The sequence below is a fragment of the Salvelinus alpinus genome, chromosome 3 (assembly GCF_045679555.1).
Source record: "Salvelinus alpinus chromosome 3, SLU_Salpinus.1, whole genome shotgun sequence".
NCBI lineage: Eukaryota > Metazoa > Chordata > Actinopteri > Salmoniformes > Salmonidae > Salvelinus > Salvelinus alpinus.
In genome coordinates this window covers 43713795-43733288 of record NC_092088.1, presented here as the reverse complement: position 1 = coordinate 43733288, position 19494 = coordinate 43713795, and the positions used below count along the sequence as shown (strand labels likewise).

Here is a 19494-nt window from a genome sequence, read left to right as displayed (position 1 = left end):
AAGTCTGAGAAGAGCCGGCCGTGGGACGAGTGGTCCTCGGCGCTGAACAGGGACAGGCCTTCTAGGAAGGACAAAGAGGGCCAGCCCAAGACCTGGCGCATCCCCCTTAGGAAGGACAGCCCCGACCAGGATGGAAAGAAGCGTAGGGCAGACCCTCTCAGGGCAGACCCCCATCGAGAGGGAGCAAGGCCCAAATCGGAGGGGCCCATCTACAGTCATGTGGGGGGTGGAGGGGACTCCAGCTCCCGACGCAGCAGTGAGACTGATTGGGAGGACAAGAGTCGGCAAGGGGACCATCACCAGCAACAACAGCACCAGCCCTCTCAGCTGGAGACCAGGACACAGCACAAAGACACTATGAGTAGACCCACAGCTAAATACATGCCCCAGCCTCCTCACTCTGAGAGGGAACAAGTGACAACTGTATCACAACACAGCTCTTTTTCAATTTTATCACAGATCAAGGTATGTGAGGAGAATTTCTCCTTCTTTCCCCCGTTCATTGTTGTACACCTTCCAGAAAAATAATTGGAAGCCTTCTCAACCAATTTCTGTGTATTGTGTCGAGAGATGATTCAACCTGCGAGTTGCTTAGCTACAACTCTCGTTATATTATAAATAGAAATGACATTCGCCATTAACTGAAGGTAAGTCATCTCCCTAGATGGCTTGAAAGAGCGTTCAAGTGGCATTCACTAGCCAGCGTTCTAGTTCAATTCAAACTGAAAAGTTCAGTCTTGTGCAGCTGTGTCATGTGAGTCTATCATTTTACTTTTAGATATCTTTATTTTATTGCACGGTATTCTGCTGTAGCTACAGTTGCAGCCAAATATATTGACACACTTGCACTTTTCTTAAAAATATATATATTTTTATTAAATAATAAATTCTAAAATAATTAGAAATGGAAAAATTTGTTCTCATCTTGTTATTCGATTGTCAACATTGCAGAACCAATTTTATTTTTGTTAACTTAAGACAAATGGACAAATTTTTTGGCAACCCGGAGCTAGTACTTGGTTTCACAGCTTTTGGCCAAGATAACTGCCAACAAATGCTTCTTGGAGTCACCAATGAGCTTGCTGGACCTTCCTACCGACAATTTTGCCTACTCTTCTGCAGCAAACTGCTCTAATTCAGTGTTGGAGGGGTACCCTCCACAAACTGCTGTTTTCAGCTCTCGCCATAGGTTATGGACTCTCCTCTGGCCACTCCAGAACAGTCCAATGTTTTTTATTGAACTATACCAGTGTGCTTTTGATGTTTCTTTGGAGTTGTCCTGCTGGAAGACCCACAACCTTCAACAGACAGCTTTTGGACACTAGGTTGAACATTACACTCAAACACCTTCATAATTGGCTGATTTCATGATGTCTTGCACACATTCAAGGCCCACAGTACCAGAGGCAGCAAAGGAACCCCAGCATTGTCGAACCTCCCTCATGTTTGATTTTAGGGAGGGTGTTCATTTCTTTGAATGCTTCATTTGGTTGTTGGTTAACTTAGGAAGACCCCACTGTGGAAGGAGACACAAGAAAGCCCGATTGATGTATGAAACCCACCTAAACCAGCCTAAATCCTGGGGGAAATGTTCTATGGACCAATTCAACTAAATTCAAGTTCTTTGGCTGTAGAGATCAGCACTGTGTTTACTGACGACTAAATTAAGCTTTCAATTTAAGAAAAACACCCTCCCTACAATCAAGCACGGGGGAGGTCCGATAAGGCTGTGGCGTTGCTTTGCTGCCTCTGGTACTGGGTGCCTTTTAACGTGTGCAAGACATGAAACCAGCAGATCATGTGTTTTGGGGTCCTGTGTTCAACCCAGTGTCCAAAAACTGGGTCTCCATTGATGGTTTTGGGTCTTGCACCAAGCCAACGACCCCAAACACACATCAATGGTTCAAAAAGAGATGCTGGACTGTTGGAGTGGCCAGCAAAGAGTCCAGATCTGAATCACATCCATAACCTATGGCAAGAGCTGAAAACAGCAGTTGGTGGAGGGCACACCTCAAACATTGAAGAACTAGACCAATTTGCTGCTAAAAATCTGCAAAATTGCCAGTAGAAAGGTGCAGCAAGCTCAAAGATGGCTAAAAGTAGAGTTGGTCTGCTGTTATCTTGGCCAAAGGCTGTGCAACCAAGTACTAGCTCCGGGGTGCCAAAATGTTGCCCATGCAGTTTGTCTTTATTTTCTAAATTAAAATAGTCAATTTAAGTTTACAAAAATATAATTGGTTCTGCAATGATGAAAATCGAATAACAAGGTGTGGGGACCAAATGTTTTTTTAAATTATGCCTGTAACGATTATTCTTAATTATTAAAGTGCAATTATCCTACAGAGATGAGACTACCATATTCTTAAATATAATGCTGATAACTAGCCTCTTAAGTGCTGTAGATGTGCAGATGGACCCTATGTGTAAACTGATGGCTTTTTTAGTTGGCAGAATGACAGGGGCTGTCAAATTGATTTCATAGCTCCATGAGGCGTGTACGTATTGACCTATGCAGCTAAGAGAGACACAATTTAAAATTCTGCCCTGGCTGCTCATCTCTAACCCTTTGGCTTCAACAGAAATGTGGCTAACACTGTGGCTACCAAGGAATCTGTGCAGTGCAAAATTCTTTATTATAAACATAGAACCTGTGTACAATTTCTGCTTCAAGTTCTACCTTGAAAGCCAGTGATTGTTGACATTGTGGATTGTTGTCAGAGTGCATCTCAGCTTTTTCCAAGGTCTGCTCACTGCCGGTCTCGCTCAATGCCTCAAGGTTGTAGATAGCCTTTTTAAAAGTAATTACCAATGTTTCCCCCATATGGCAGAGTTTGCCAGGGCAGCTGAGATTTTATGTGTTTTTTTTCTTGACAATGCTTTGACAATCTCTTTTGTTGCAAACATATCCACAATGGCCAAATTTAATGGGATGTTTCTGTTGTTGCAGGACTCCTTATCAGATGCAGACAGGATCAAGTAAGTGGTTATTTTATATCCTCATGCTTACCTTGATAAATATATGTTGTATTTTCTGTGAAATGCTTCAGCCACAGGATTGAAAAATACCCACATTTTGACTTAGTTTAATGAAACAGAAAAAAGTGAACTTATGCATGTCTTGGAATGGTTCTTTGGCGATGGGTTTCTGTGTCTATTTGCCTGCCTCACTTTGAGCCCAGTGTTGACACCTCTGAGTTATACAGTACACTGTAATCTTTACTGTGTGGGAAGCTGTAGCCCTGGGTGGCATGACCTGATTGGCAGTGGGTAGATAGGCTGCTTATAGTGGACAGCCAGGTTGGCACCGAACCATGGCCACCCGTTCACTGGAACCCCCCCCAGCTGCTCCGGTCGAGACGCTTCCTGGGGAGAGGGAGCCTGGCAGGCTACTTTTACATGTAGTCCTCTTTAAAACAGCCGATCCCAGTCCTCTTTAAAGTGAACTCTGGGTTGGGCCTTTCGAGTGGCGCAGCGGTCTAGGGCACTGTAGTAATGCCGCAGGGCTAGAGGCGTTACTACAGACCCAGGTTCATTCCCGGGCTGTGTCACAACTGGCTGTGGCCGGGAGTCCCATAGGACGCCGCACAATTGGCCCATCGTCGACCGGGTTAGGGGAGGGTTTGGGCGGGGGGGGCTATACTTGGCTCACCGTGCCCTAGCGACTCCTTGTGGCAGGCCAGGCGTCTATAGGCTGACGCCAGTTGAATGGTGTTTCCTCTGACACATTGGTGCGGACTGGCTGGCGGGTGTTACGGGTAATTTTTTGGGAGGACTCATGACTCCCCCCTTCGCCTCTCCTCAGCCCGTTGGGGAGTTGCAGCGATGAGACACGATCGAAATTGGGGAGAAAAAGGGGGGTAAAAAATCAGCTAAATAACTAAAGTCCTTGTATTCACACTGCCCTTGCCTTTATAAGAGGACTCGACTCTTTTGCCAGTACACTTCACCTATTTTGTGGTCCGAGTCCTCTTTGCATTCACGTTGCTATGTTTAGAGAGGAACCAAGATCTTTTTCCAACATCCACTCAATGTACTGTGGGTTTTTACGAAGTGCAGGACAAGCCATTCCATCAGAATGTGTTATGGGACAGCTAAATATACCTACTTACAGTGCATTCGGAAAGTGTTCAGACCCCTTGACTTTTTAATTTATGTTACAGCCTTATTCTAAAATGTATTAAATATATTGTTTTCCTCATCAATCTAAACACAATACCCCATAATGACAAAGCGAAAACAGGTCTTTAGAAATATTTGCAAATGTATTAAAAATTAAAAACAGATAGCTTATTTACTTAACTATTCAGACCCTTTGCTATGAGACTCGAAATTGAGCTCTGGTGTATCCTGTTTCCGAACATGGGGTGTATTCATTGGCCAAACAGTGAACTAAAACAAGAGTTTCTATTGGACAAATTCAGGTAGGTTTCTCCCCGTTCCGTCTGCTTCCGTTTAAGAAATGCTTCGCAACAGAATTTGCATAATGAATACGACCCTGCATATCATCTTCTCTCTTTTGTGGCTCCGATGTGAAGGGTTATGTCAGGGGAAATGGTGTTGCAGTAATCTAGTGTGTATGCGGGAATAATGACAAGGGAACCTGCGGAGCTTTGTGTTCACATTGCCTAAAACATAGGGAACCGGACCATGGAATTCAAGTGAAACGAACTCTCGAGATGGTCTCAGTTCGGTTTGCTTCGTGGGCTCTTTTGACGGGTCTGAGTTCCTTTTGGAGTCTTCACGCTGCACAAAGAAATAAGCGAATCGCACCGAGTTCACAAAAATTGGCTGAAAGTGACCAAGTGTGAATACGCCCTCAGACACCCAGCCTCTGCGTCAGTAGCACTGAGGGGGAGGGGAGGGAGGGTTCATAGAGATATGGGAGATCCCATCTGGTGCGATGATGACTAGGCCCTGCGGTGTGGTCGGATGGGCGCTGCACAGGTGGGCGAATGGAAGAGGAGCAGGTTGCTGTTAGCGCCAACATCTGTCAACCACACCGCCCTCCTCCCTCTCCTCCTCCCACCCCAGACTGGGCTCAGAGTGAATCTGTGTGATCAGTGCCATCTCCCTGCCGGACCTCCCTGAGAGCCTCGGCAGTCCAGGCTGTGAAAGCACACACCTGCTGCTGCCACACAGCTAATGATGAGTCAAAGCAGAGACCGACCACTAGTTCTAGTTACAGATGGCACTCTCACCTCCATCAGTCCTCCTGTCCTCCTCCGCTCCACTTCCTTTCCCACAGGAATCCCTATACTCAGCTAATTACTACTAAATCTATCAAGTGTGTGTGTGACAGTGCCTGTGTTTTTGAAGTTTCATCTTATCCTCTCATAGTGAAGTCTAGTGCAGTCTCTGTCTCTGTGGTACGCTACACGTGAAGTGCCCTTTGGTGTCAGTGAACAAGCTGTGACGTGCGCGCTAGGGTAAATGTTGTCAGGCCACTATCCACACGTATGGGCATCAGACCGCAATGCTTAATGAATTTCCGCTGACGTAGCGGCTGTTGGATCCTCCCTCCCTCTCTCTTCCCTGTGGTGGGAAATGCTGGTAAGCTGCTTTGTGGCACACAGGCAACATAATCGATTGGCCTAGATGCCCCTGTGCTCGTGTGGGATGTTGAATAATTCTGTGCGAGATGACCTGTGTCTGACTGAATACAACCGGACCTGAGCTGAGTGCTGCTGTTAATGAGTACCGCCCAGTTGCCCACTCTTGCCCTGGAATTCCTCAAGGCACCAAGCCTCTACAGAGGCTAGAGCTTGTTCTGTCTCCCCAGTAGTAGAGCGGTTTTGTCATGCTGAATCTTGGCTGTTGGTCTACTGCATATGCTGCAGAGGACTGTGAGGAGCAAATCTCCCAACATGTGTTTCTCAGATGAATGGGATTACCGACACGTCGATTGACAGACAGATCTTCCTCCTCTCTCTCCCTCCTTCCATCATACCCCTCCGAATGGGGAACAGGTCAGAAAAGTCCAGCTCGGCCAGGAATTGTTTCCCATTCTCCGCTGGAACCTTGCTGTGCCTCCGAGTTTTAAATGGCCTCTGCCTCTCGACCAGCCATGCTCAACTATGCTTATTTTATAATTAGAGGCGTTTTGTTTACCTCTCTTTCCATATGCCGGGTCTTATTTTCTGTTTGGTTGACTAGACATAACACACAAATGCATCCTTCCAGCCTTTATCTCGAGACGTGTACTTGTTGTATTCTGTCACTCAGTGTCAAGTTGCGACTACCATGGGATAAGGGGCCTATGAAAGACAGATAAGAAGTGACAGTGATGAGATGACTGACGATGTTGTTGCCATGAAGCAGTCAGGGAAATAGACATCAGAGGCCTAGGGATGGCTGTCGTTCTGTTGGCCATCCTAAGCGTTGCTGTTGGGTGTTTCGCTGTAGGCCTATTGCAAATGTTGTTTTTTTTGTTACATTTTTGATAGCATTTCACATTTTTTCAGCTCACTATGATGCACACGCCTACCTCTCTGATCACAAGGACAAAGTTTAATGCTTGTAAAAAATAAAATAAACTGGCCTCTGAGAACATCTTACAATTTCAGTCTATCAAATTACTTTCTGAAAGCTTTTGAATCTCTGTTTTCTCTTATCGCAGTTATTTCCCCAATGTGCGTTTGCCACTCTCCTCCACCTCTTTGTTGGCTCCTGTGGAGCATCTCAGTGTGCAAGGCTGTTAGAGCTGTTTGTAACACAGCCGAAAAAGTATCCCAACCACTGTGGACTCGGGTGCTAGGTTGTCTGAAATTGACCCTTTTATGCTGTGACATGCTCATTTTGCTTTGCTGTTGTAAATCATCCAGGTTAGAGCCAAAGTTCCTGATACCTTGCTTTTATATACACACTGTGCATTAGTTGGCAGGAGTTGAGTTCTGTGCAAATCTTGTATTGTACCATATAATGCATCTACATTTTTCCTCAATGCTTACATTTACAGCAGAATAGAGTGGAAAGCTTAGCTTCTTATAAAGGTCAAAGGTCAAATTGGAGGCGCTTATATTTGTAACCTGTGCGTTGTGAAATTAAAATGTTGCCGTCATTGACGCTGACCCTGGAGCAATTGGGGTTACGTGCCTTGTAAATCGACAGATTTTTCACCTAGTCGACTCTGGGATTTGAACTAGCAACCTTTCTGTTACTGGCCTAACGCTCTTACCGCTAGGCTATCTGCCGCCTCACACTGTGTGCTTAGGGTCGTTGTCCTGTTGGAAGGCGTGAGGTCCAGAGCGCTCTGGAGCAGGTTTTCATCAAGGATTTCTATTACTTTGCTCTGTAAATCTTTCCTTTTGATCCTGACTAGTCACTAGTCAGGGAGCTACAAAGGAAGGAGCAGGACCTTGGTCAGCTCCAGTCCCTGCCCGCTGAAAAATATCCCCACAGCATGATACTGGCACCATCATGTTTCACCGTAGGGATGGCCAGATTTCATCCAGACATGGCGCTTTGCATGCAGGCCAAAGAGTTCAATTTTGGTTTCATCAGAAAAGAAAATCTTGCTTCTCATGGTCTGAGAGTTCTTTAGGTGTCTTTTGGCAAACTCCAAGCGGGCTGTCGTGCATTTTTACTGCGGGGGGGCTTCCGTCTGGCCGCTCTACCATAAAGGCCTGATTGATGGAGTGCTGCAGAGATGGTTGTCTTTTTGGAAGGTTCTCCCATCTCCACAGAGGAACTCTGGAGCTCTGTCAGAGTGACCATCGGATTCTTGGTCACTTCCCTAAACAAGGCCCTTCTCCCCCGATTGCTCAGTTTGGCCGGGCGGCCAGCTCTAGGAAGGGTCTTGGTGGTTCCAAACTTCTCCCATTTAAGAATGTTGGAGGCCATTGTGTTCTTGAACCTTCAATGCTGCAGAAATATTTTGGTACCCTTCCCCAGATCTGTGCCTCGATGCAATCCTGTCTCGGAGCTCGATGGACAATTCCTTTGACCTCATGGCTTTGTTTTTGCTCTGACATGCACTGTCATCTGTGGGACCTTATATAGACAGGTGTGTGTGCCTTTCCAAATCATGTCCAATCAATTGAATTTACCACAGGTGTTCTCCAATGACTTTGTAGAAACATCTCAAGGATGATCAATGGAAACAGGATGCATCTGAGCTCAATTTCGAGTCTCATAGCAAAGGGTCTGAATACTTATGTAAATTAGATATTTATGGTTTACATTTTTAATATCAATCAATCAAATGTATTTATGAAGTCTCAATTTCTAAAACCTATTTTTGATTTGTCATTATGGTGTATTGTGTGTAGATTGAGGGGAAAAATATTTAATCAATTTTAGAATAAGGCTATAACGTAATAAATTGGGGTCTGAATACTTTCCGTATGTGTTGTGTACATGCATACTGAGCACACATACTTATCTCAAGCAAACTTGTACAGGGTTACAGGGTATTACCTAATCAAAAGAGAACAATCGCGCTCGCCCAGAAGCTTGGCTGTTGCGTAAAACCTGCGAATTCAGACAAATTAAAAGGGTTTGCGCTCAAGATGTCGCATAAAGCTTATTCTATGCTTTTCATTATTTTCACTGCAACAGGGATAGCATACACAGACGTTTCGGCTTTACAGCCTTTAGTGTGTAGGCACAATTTTATTTTAATTCAAAACAGCATTTGTAAAGAACAACAGATGAGCAGCAGGTCCTTCTGATCACGGTTGCCATTCATCTGCCAATCAGGGATGTGGCTTTTCTGGTCTACCTGTATAGAAATTAGTCACAAAGAAATAGAGTTATAGGGTATGGGAGTTGGCACAAAGGGCAACTCAAATCATTACCGCCCCCGGTGTTTGCTCACCTAATTACATCATATCAATTCATGAGCCAGCCCACCACAAAGTACAGTTGCAAAGAAAAAGCCATATCTCAGACTGGCCTATAAAAAGGAAAATATTAAGATGGGCTAAAGAACAGACACTGGACAGAGGAATTCTGCCTAGAAGGCCAGCATCCCGGGGTCGCCTCTTCACTGTTGACGTTGAGACTGGTGTTTTGCGGGTACTATTTAATGAAGCTGCCAGTTGAGGACTTGTGAGGCGTCTGTTTCTCAAACTAGACACTCTAATGTACTTGTCCTCTTGCTCAGTTGTGCACCGGGGCCTCCCACTCCTCTTTCTATTCTGGTTAGAGCCAGTTTGTGCTGTTTTGTGAATGGAATAGTACACAGCTTTGTACGAGATCTTCAGTTTCTTGGCAATTTCTCACATGGAATAGCCTTCATTTTTCAGAACAAGAATAGACTGACGAGTTTCAGAAGAAAGTTCTTTATTTCTAGCCATTTTGAGCCTGTAATCGAACCCACAAATGCTGATGCTCCAGATACTCAACTAGTCTAAAGAAGGCCAGTTTTATTGCTTCTTTAATCAGAACAACAGTTTTCAGCTGTGCTAACATAATTGCAAAAGTGTTTTCTAATGATCAATTAGCCTTTTAAAATGATAAACTTGGATTAGCTAACACAACGTGCCATTGGAACACAGGAGTGATGCTTGCTGATAATGGGCCTCTGTACGCCTATGTAGATATTCCATTAGAAATCAGCCGTTTCCAGCAACAATAGTCATGTACAACATTAACAATGTCTACACTGTATTTCTGATCAATGTGATGTTATTTTAGTGGACAAAAAAATTGCTTTTCTTTTAAGAACAAGGACATTTCTAAGTGACCCCAAAGTTTTGAACGGTAATGTAAGTTTGATAGATTTCTTGACCATTTATAGGTGAATAAAGGTGGATTCTGGAAGGCAGAATTTAAATAGGAGTCTGTGTCAATGTTTATTGACAATACACTTGATGCCATTACGGCTATCATTGAAAGTAAGTATATAGTTTACAGAAAACTTGATTCTGTTTTTGTTGTCATTTATTAAGTAACTGGTTTCTGTTTAAACTTGTGTTTTGAGCTTTATCAAGCCAGGCATCAGGGTATCCTCTCAAGCGAAAATGCTCAAGGAGAGGGCGATAACTATCTGTAGGTTTTCTGTAAACTCTAGTACTTGTTACAAAAGCGACAATCTATATCTAAGAAATCTATGGTTAATGCTATTTTCCATAGTGAAGGAAATTGTTTGATTGTAGTTAAGAAGTTCATTTAATTTCGGAACCCGTCCAGATCATAAAGCAATCTTCTGTATATCGGGTCCAATATTTAACATGATCTTTGTAAGGATTATTTTCATGAATTAAAATCCAATTTGAATTTTCCCAAGATTGATTTGCGTTGTTGGAAGCTAATGGAGTTCCCGTTGCTGTTTCTAAAGTCTGTAGGTAGTGATATTTTTCAAATAGAAAATAGTTTTTAGTAAGCATTAGTTGTGCAAGCTCAATTATGTAATTTGTAGGCACATTGCTTAAGCGGTTGGAGAGGAAGAATTTGAGGGCCTCATCATTCGCAATATTGGTGTTATGGAAAACCAGGGGCCAGCAGGCCTCTAGAAAGGAAGGAGCAGGACCTTGGTCAGCTCCAGAGGGCTCGAGAGGCCAAGGTGAGTCGGCGCCATGGACAGCTCTACAGGCACCAACTGGGTCTGGTGATTCATGGAAGACGCTGTAACTCAGCTGGTGCAAGCCCAAAGCCTCCTTGCCCATCAGGAGGCCTTCACACAGCTTAGCCAAGCCATGGTTCGGCCAAATCGAATGACGGAACCAGTCAAGATTCTCGCCAAGCTAATTGCTGAAGATGACATTGAAGTTTAGCTAGAGGTTTTTGAGCGCACCACAGAGAAAGAGCGATGTCCCTAGGAGGACTTGGCTGGCAAAGTGGCCCCTTTCTGACTGGAGAAGCCCAGAAGGCCTGTAGGGACTTGGCACGGGCGGATGTCGACAACTATGCTGCTCTGAAAACTGCCATCTTGGCCCATTATAGGCACAACCATTCCACTCCTGGGCCTATGATGGCCACGCCCCGGTAAGACCTCAAATAGCCGCGCCGGTTAGATTAACTAGTAGTTGGCTTACCACGTGGGACGGGCCATCAGCTATAGATCGACTGGTAATAGACAAATGTATCCTGCCCACCGACACAAAGCGCCATGCTGCCCAGAGCAACCCCCGTTAGTTGATGCCCTGCTTGCTTTTAATAGAAAATCACCAGGTTACTGTAGAGGTGTTTGCGAAGGACAGAGCCCAGTAGGCCTGAAGTCAAGCCCGAACCAACGCGTGGTAGAAAGGGAGACACCTATTTGAGCCCCGCTTCAAGACGGCCTCCTATTACTGAACCCAGATCACCCCCGAGGCTCGGCTGCTTGTTAGCGGGAGCCAGAGAAGGTGTTACAACTGTGGCCAGAAGGGATACCTGGCCTGGAGCTGCCCGGGAAACGAGTCTTTGCCGACGGCCAGTCACTACCTGCTGGGCCCATGAAGCAACTGCAGCCCCCCAGATCCTAAAGCAACGGGTCTCCCGCTGTCTTATTTTATTGTGAGTGTCACCTCTCCCCTGACTCCCCTGAGCTGCCACAGTATATAGCTATGAGACATCAAGAGCAACTATTTGACTAATGGATAAATGTGTAAGTCCACATAACGAGACACTTTCTGTTTGGGAGCCAGTACCTGAAACGATAGGTCTTAATGGAGGGTCTGTGGTTGATTTGTGTCTAAACTGTAGGTTTTGGGACAAAGATATATTTCAATTCCTGTTCTGTCAACCATTTATTTTGTAGTCATTTAACGAGGACTTTATTACTTGAAAATCTGTTTCTTGTAACATATTTTTAATCATCCAACATACACATTTTTCGATATACATGTTGGTATTAGAAATCACAATTCCAAGTCATCAAGAGCGTTGTTTGTTTTTTTTACTCCTGGAAAGGTATTGTTTACGTTGTAAATGTGGACATTCACTTTTGGATTTGTTGGATGTCAATTACATTTCCTACCAGTCTGCAGAATTTACTAACTGATGGGTTATTTACAAAAGGACTGAAGGTACTGGGTAATACCCACAGACTGTGCCAAATACCAATTTTCTGCCTGTTACTCAAACCTGTGCCCTGAAAGAGCCCAGAAGAAAGCGTGAAATCCTGTGTATATTTATAGAGTAAAACATTGGTCGCCCCCCCCCCCACCGACCAGAACATACCATAAATCATTGATGTTCTCTTTTCTTGAGCCGTTCTGGTTGGCATGCGTGTCTGCATGTGTGTGCGTTCCTTCCTTCCCCTCTCTTAAGCAGTAGACTTAGTGAAGAGGACTACCCTCTGGCTCTGGGAGTGTCAGGATGGGACCTCACGTCGATTTTAAAGATTTAGTGTCCGCAAGCTGTTAGGTGTGGAAAAAGTCCAATTGATCTTTGCAGACGCAGCACGGCGGAGCAGACAGCGGTGTGAGGGCTAATTTGATTCCACACGGTCACACCCAATCACACCCTGTCACAGGGTAACGCACCTGGATGCTGCTGATGTGGTCTGCCTAATCAATTGCCTGGCTCTCACAACCTAATCTGAGCCTACTGGAAGTCACAGCCTAAACGTAGGTCAGTGGACGGTAGTTATGAGCTTTCTGCTGCTAACTAGCTGGCCGTATCTGCATATCCTCCTCTCTCCTCCTTTCTCCCTGCTTTCTTTGTGCTTTTTATTGAGCTATCTGTTGTTGCTGGTTGGATGTGTCAGTGACGTGTTGAAAAAAACATGTGGTCTTGTTTTAACCGCTGTCATGCATCTGAGCCAGATTGGACAGACTCTGAGAGAACTGTGGTTTTAATAGACGTGTGCAGCCAGCAGTGAGTGTGTGGCTGGATGCTGCGTGGTGTGATGCGCTGTGTGGTGACAGGATTGGGGACATTGGGTTGTGGCAGATAGCAGATGTGTCCTGTCCCATGTCAGCTGCTCTGTCCCCTCCCGTCCCCCCAGCATCCTGACAGTATCTCCCATTAAATCCACAGACACACTAGGACAAAGGGACCTGGGCAAAGTCAGGCAATCACCCAAGACACAGGCTACTCTCCTTCCCGCTGCAGACACACACAGAGGGCTGTGGTCAACCATGTGCTCTCTCTCGCACACCCCAAAAATGTGTATGTCATAAATATGCACGCACTAGCTAAATTAATGACTTTCTTTCGCATACCAGTTTTCCCTTATTATGCTTATCATAGTTGTTAATTGTGATTTTTCTTTATTTCCCGTTTTGATATTTTGTCAGTCACTCAAATTCAGTTTGTCAGTTAACTGTGTCTCCCTGAATTCTGTGGCTGAAGCAAGTTCTCATGGCTCTCTGTTCGTCTTGTCAGTCTAGTCACTGTGAAATACGATACTGTCTGTGAATCATTCCACTGCACCTGGGCTGACTGTCTCCCCCCTCCACCCGTCCCTCCACCCGTCCCTCCCCTCCAGGATCCTGCAGCAGCAGAATGAAGACCTGCGCCGGCGGCTCTCCCACACCACCCACAAGATGGAGGCCATGGAGACGGAGTTTGAGACCAGCCGCCACTACATGCGGGAGGAGATGGGTCGTACCCGCGACGACCTGGAGAAGATGAGAGACAAGTTCCGCAGGTGACGAGTTCGACCTCCCTCGTATTCTGAGCCAGTTGTCAGTGTCATGGAAAGCGCTCTCACTATCTCATAACACAGATAATATTCCCTTACACCGCGCTCACTCACTCCCTGACGAAGGCCATGCAGCCGAAACGCGTCGGTTTTTAAACAACTTTGTTTCTATTGAACATGCCATACTAATAAAGGCATTTTAATTAATTATATGAAGAGTGCCTTGGTCCTCCTTTCTTTTTGATGACCGCGCTCACTCACTTCCTCTCCCCACCACACTTTTTTTCCCACACAGAAAGATTAAATGAATACCTTCCCCGGCAATCAATTTTTAATGAATTTGATCAAAGCTGTTGAATTAATGAGATCTTAGCTGTCTGATTATGCATCTAGTTGTTACTTTAATTCCCTCAATCTCCGGGCATGTTGGATTGCCTATTTGAGAATGTTATGTTAAGTTTCTGCCACATGGAACATTGCCAGGAAGTCTGTGCTGTTTTATCTACACACAAGTTGTCTGGATGTTGTTTGGGTGGTGGTCCATTCTCAATACACACGGGAAACTGTTGAGCGTGAAAAACACAGCAGGGGTACAGTTCTTGACACAAACCGGTGCGCTTTACACCTACTACCATACCCTGTTCAAAGGCCCTTTAAATCCATGTCTCAGTTGTCTCAAGGCTTACAAATCCTTCTCTAACCCGTCTCCTCCCCTTCATCTACACTGATCTGAAGTGGATTTAACAAGTGACATCCAATAAGAGATCATAGCTTTCACCTGGATTCACCGGGTCAGTCTATGTCATGGAAAGAGTTCTTCATGTTTTGTACACTCAGTGCATATCTATATTTCATAATGTTGTTGTTCAATCGGAGGATGTTGCCCCAGGGCTCTTCTGTGCCCCACCACACTTTCTCTGTCAGCCCCAGGTGATAACACCAGGCCTTCCTCTACAATATATGGCCACCAGTCTTTCAGAACCTGATTTAAAAGCAAATGCTTCTCCTACATATTATTATTCTGGTCTGCTGTGTTTGCTTTCCCTGGCGATGCACTTGCAACCCACCTCCCAGCTCTTGATTAAGAAATTCATCTTTACACATCTGCTGGTCTATCCAGTTCATTCTGAAGTAAAAGGCAAGCCAAGTCCCATCTGTGTTCAACTTGTAGCTTGTTAAATGATGATTTACATTATTCTCCGTTTACAGTTAACGTTTAAAAGCGTATTGACAGATCAAATAGATTTGAGTTTAACACTAGAACCGCTAAAGCTGTCATTTGGACTTTTCATGATAAAAAAAAAAAAAGTCACTTCTGTCCTTGACTTTTTCTAAGTAAGTCTATATAACACACGGTCCTTGTTAGAATCTTAATATCACAAACAGAACTGGAGTTATAAACAGTTTTAAGAGGGCTTATCATTTTTTAAATAGTGCCTGCCCCTCTCCTTCTCCCTACAGTTGCCGTGTCCAGTTGATAATCACCCCAATAATTGTTTCGAAACTGAACCTAAACTATGCCTAAACTAATTTCACACATATAACAACAGATTAAATAAATGAAGTAAAGTATGATGGGGGAGAATGGGTGAGTTGATGAGCGAGGGGAAGCGAACAATGCAGAATTATGTAATCACCAATTGGGAATGAAGAACAGGGTGGGCCATTCTATTATATTGGTCTATTCAGATTTTTATCTCAAAATGGTATGTACCTTATATCAGTCCATCAAATCCAAGCAGTCTTTATCAGTCTACTCTGGCCTACGTGGAGTACGTCATTTACAATGGCGAGAAGACCAAGACGAAAGCACATGCCGTGTTAGCGTCGCTCCAAACTCTGACTGAACTACTGACGGTGGGGAAGAAATGAATCATGACATGTCTGATGATTATTCATCTGATTCTGAGCCTCAGCCTGAACATACACCTCCGAGGCTTAAGGGCAAAAGAAATTGAGTACGTTGCGCCTCGAAGATGCGCCCACCACCAAATGAAACGGGGAGATGGGAGAGAGGAAGAGACGGTACCGTTGGATAGAACAAGTCAGTGACGACGCCATGGGCCGATTATCAGCACAAAATGTCACCACTGACAGAGAATCCCCTACATCGCAAGTAACATTAGCACTGCATTCACCAGCTGTCGTTGTTTGTGACATGAGCTGCCAATAATTGATTATTATTCATAATGTGCTTTTGTACTGATTTTCACTTTTATCAAGCACACTTGGCACTTATGTTTATTGATGTTGTCATCGCTTGGCTGCGCGTCTTGCTGACTGTGCATGTTGGCGGTATTATTTTCCTTTTTTTTTGTATAAAAAAAGCTGTTACCGCATTCCATCACACATGCGTTCTGTTTCATAGTTGTAACAATGGCACTCCACGAATAAAATGTATTGAACACTTGAATTTTTTAATTTTTTACATAGACTACAGTAACATACATTTATTTTTAAAAAGCTATTGTTATTTTAGAAGAAAAAAAATCGGATTCTGATGTTACCTAAGTAAGTTAAAGGTTAAAAAAAATTAAGCACACCCAAATGATTATTTTTGCTATAGCATATATGATTAACACTGTTAGAATTTTGCAGTCAGAATGGGTTCGAAGGGGGTTCCCTCGAGGCCCAGCGATTCTAGTGTTAATGGCAGGAAAAAAATAGCCAACAAAATGACAAGCGTGTACTGGTGGGGGGTATGCCTAATTCATATTTTAATGAGAAAAGAAACTGTCTCGTGGGCCTCCTGAGTGGCGCAGCGGTCTAAGCCACTGCATCACAGTGCATAAGGCGTCACTACAGACCCAAGTTCGATCCCGGGCTGTATCACAACCGGCTGTGATCGGGGGTCCCATAGGGCGCCGCCCTAATTTGCCCAGTCCGGGTTAGGTTAGTGGAGTTTGGCTGGGGGGGGCTTTACTTGGCTCATCGCGCTCTAGCGACTCCTTGTGGCGAGCCTGGCGCCTGCAGGCTAACCTCGGTCGTCAGTTGAACTGTGTTTCCTCCAACACATTGGTGCGGCTGGCTTCCGGGTTAAGCGGGCGGGTGTTAAGAAGTGCGGTTTGGCTGGTCATGTTTTGGAGGACGCATGACTCGACTTTAGCCTCCCGAGCCCGTTGGGGAGTTGCACGATGAGACCAGATCGAATTTGGGGAGAAAAAGGGGATGAAATACAAAAAGAAAAGAATGAGATTGTAAAGCTAATGTCATTATGAAGTGAAATGGTATTGATCAATGAGGTTCCCACCACCACACAGAGAAGGGTTCTAGGCTGACCTTTTTTACAAGGAGCAGGTGTGCGCCTAAGTTGAAAAATGTAGGCGCACACAAAGAAATTTAGGAGCACAATGAAAAATAGTTGAGGTAATAAAGCTAGAGTCCTTAATTTGTCAAGGCGCACTGGTGCTCCTAAATAAAAATTCCAGGTCACGCAGCAAAATATTTAGGCGCTTTATGCGCGTAAAATTGTAGCGCTGTAGAGCCCTGCTTAGGAAACTAAAACTCTGTCAGAGGCAGGACACAGGTCTGCAGCTAATGCTGGTTAACAGAACTTGGCGGGAAAACCATTTCCCGATTGGGTGTCGGGTGATAATGTTTGCCATTCTGTTTCTTATGCACAAGATGTCTTTTAAATCGTAAAATATGTTGCATCCATTTGAAATATTTTCCAATACATTTCCCATATCTTTCTTTATATGTAAATGTACCATTTCGTTTTTATCTTGCGGTCAACATGTACAGTGGGGAGAACAAGTATTTGATACACTGCCGATTTTGCAGGTTTTCCTACTTACAAAGCATGTAGAGGTCCGTCATTTTTTATCATAGGTACTTCAACTGTGAGAGACGGAATCTAAAACAAAAATACAGAAAATCACATTGTATGATTTTTAGGTAATTCATTTGCATTGTATTGCATGACATAAGTATTTGATACATCAGAAAAGCAAAACTTAATATTTGGTACAGAAACCTTTGTTTGCAATTACAGAGATCATACGTTTCCTGTAGTTCTTGACCAGGTTTGCACACACTGCACACACACAGCAGTCACATTTTGGCCCACTCCTCCATACAGACCTTCTCCAGATCCTTCATGTTTCGGGGCTGTCGCTGGGCAATACGGACTTTCAGCTCCCTCCAAAGATTTTCTATTGGGTTCAGGTCTGGAGACTGGCTAGGCCACTCCAGGACCTTGAGATGCTTCTTACTTCTTACGCAACTCCTTAGTTGCCCTGGCTGTGTGTTTCGGGTCGTTGTCATGCTGGACGACCCAGCCACGACCCATCTTCAATGCTCTTACTGAGGGAAGGAGGTTGTTGGCCAAGATCTCGCAATACATGGCCCCATCCATCCTCCCCTCAATACGGTGCAGTCCTGTCCCCTTTGCAGAAAAGCATCCCCAAATAATTTTTAATTTTTTATTTTTTTTTTTTTTTTACCGTTATTTTACCAGGTAAGTTGACTGAGAACACGTTCTCATTTGCAGCAACGACCTGGGGAATAGTTACAGGGGAGAGGAGGGGGATGAATGAGCCAATTGTAAACTGGGGATTATTAGGTGACCGTGATGGTTGAGGGCCAGATTGATGTTTCCACCTCCATACTTCACGGTTGGGATGGTATTCTTGGGGTTGTACTCATCCTTCTTCTTCCTCCAAACACGGCGAGTGGAGTTTAGACCAAAAAGCTCTATTTTTGTCTCATCAGACCACATGACCTTCTCCCATTCCTCCTCTGGATCATCCAGATGGTCATTGGCAAACTTCAGACGGGCCTGGACATGCGCTGGCTTGAGCAGGGGGACCTTGCGTGCGCTGCATGATTTTAATCCATGACGGCGTAGTGTGTTACTAATGGTTTTCTTTGAGACTGTGGTCCCAGCTCTCTTCAGGTCATTGACCAGGTCCTGCCGTGTAGTTATGGGCTGATCCCTCACCTTCCTCATGATCATTGATGCCCCACGAGGTGAGATCTTGCATGGAGCCCCAGACCGAGGGTGATTGACCGTCATCTTGAACTTCTTCCATTTTCTAATAATTGCGCCAACAGTTGTTGCCTTCTCACCAAGCTGCTTGTCTATTGTCCTGTAGCCCATCCCAGCCTTGTGCAGGTCTACAATTTTATCCCTGATGTCCTTACACAGCCCTCTGGTCTTGGCCATTGTGGAGAGGTTGGAGTCTGTTTGATTGAGTGTGTGGACAGGTGTCTTTTATACAGGTAAAGAGTTCAAACAGGTGCAGTTAATACAGGTAATGAGTGGAGAACAGGAGAGCTTCTTAAAGAAAAACTAACAGGTCTGTGAGAGCCGTAATTCTTACTGGTTAGTAGGTGATCAAATACTTATGTCATGCAATAAAATGCAAATGAATTACTTAAAAATCATACAATGTGATTTTCTGGATTTTTGTTTAAGATTCCGTCTCTCACAGTTGAAGTGTACCTATGATAAAAAAGTACAGACCTCTACATGCTTTGTAAGTAGGAAAACCTGCAAAATCGGCAGTGTATCAAATACTTGTTCTCCCCACTGTATATGGAAAAACAGCTTTGTCATTTACTGTTCATGTGCATTTTGAATTGGTTTTGCTCTGGGGTGCAGTAATGTAAAAAAAAAATGCACATGTTTAAGTCAAGACTCCAGGAAAAAACACATGGCTGCTTATTTCAAATCCCCTGTGTGTGTGTGGAATTCAAAAGCAATCATCCCAGTTTATCTCCAATCAAGAGGCGTCTCTTCCTGTTTTTTGGTCAGAGCAGCCAGTCACTTTCAATTATCCCTGCAGTGTTTCCATCATAAATCGGAGCATGAGGCTACATGCCTATGCGGGATGCGCTGGTCCATACTAGATGATCACACATTTCAATGCGGCCTCAGCAAAGGTAATGGTTCAATTGGATCACCGTTGTTTAATGAGTATGCTCCACTCCTATGTCCTATCTGATTATCACCGAGCAGCACCATTACACGGATGCTTTTA

The 19494-nt window shown here is 44.4% G+C and overlaps 1 protein-coding gene across 2 annotated transcripts in view; it reads left to right on the top strand.

Moving 5' to 3' along the window:
- Positions 1 to 19494, top strand: part of LOC139570750 (tight junction-associated protein 1-like) — a 157359-nt gene that overhangs the window by 97784 nt on the left and 40081 nt on the right. For both annotated transcript variants that reach the window (XM_071392894.1, XM_071392893.1), the window contains 2 exons: positions 2948 to 2976; positions 13355 to 13516. In XM_071392894.1, coding sequence (XP_071248995.1) covers positions 2948 to 2976; positions 13355 to 13516 — 191 coding nt within the window. The remainder of the gene's footprint in view (positions 1 to 2947; positions 2977 to 13354; positions 13517 to 19494) is intronic.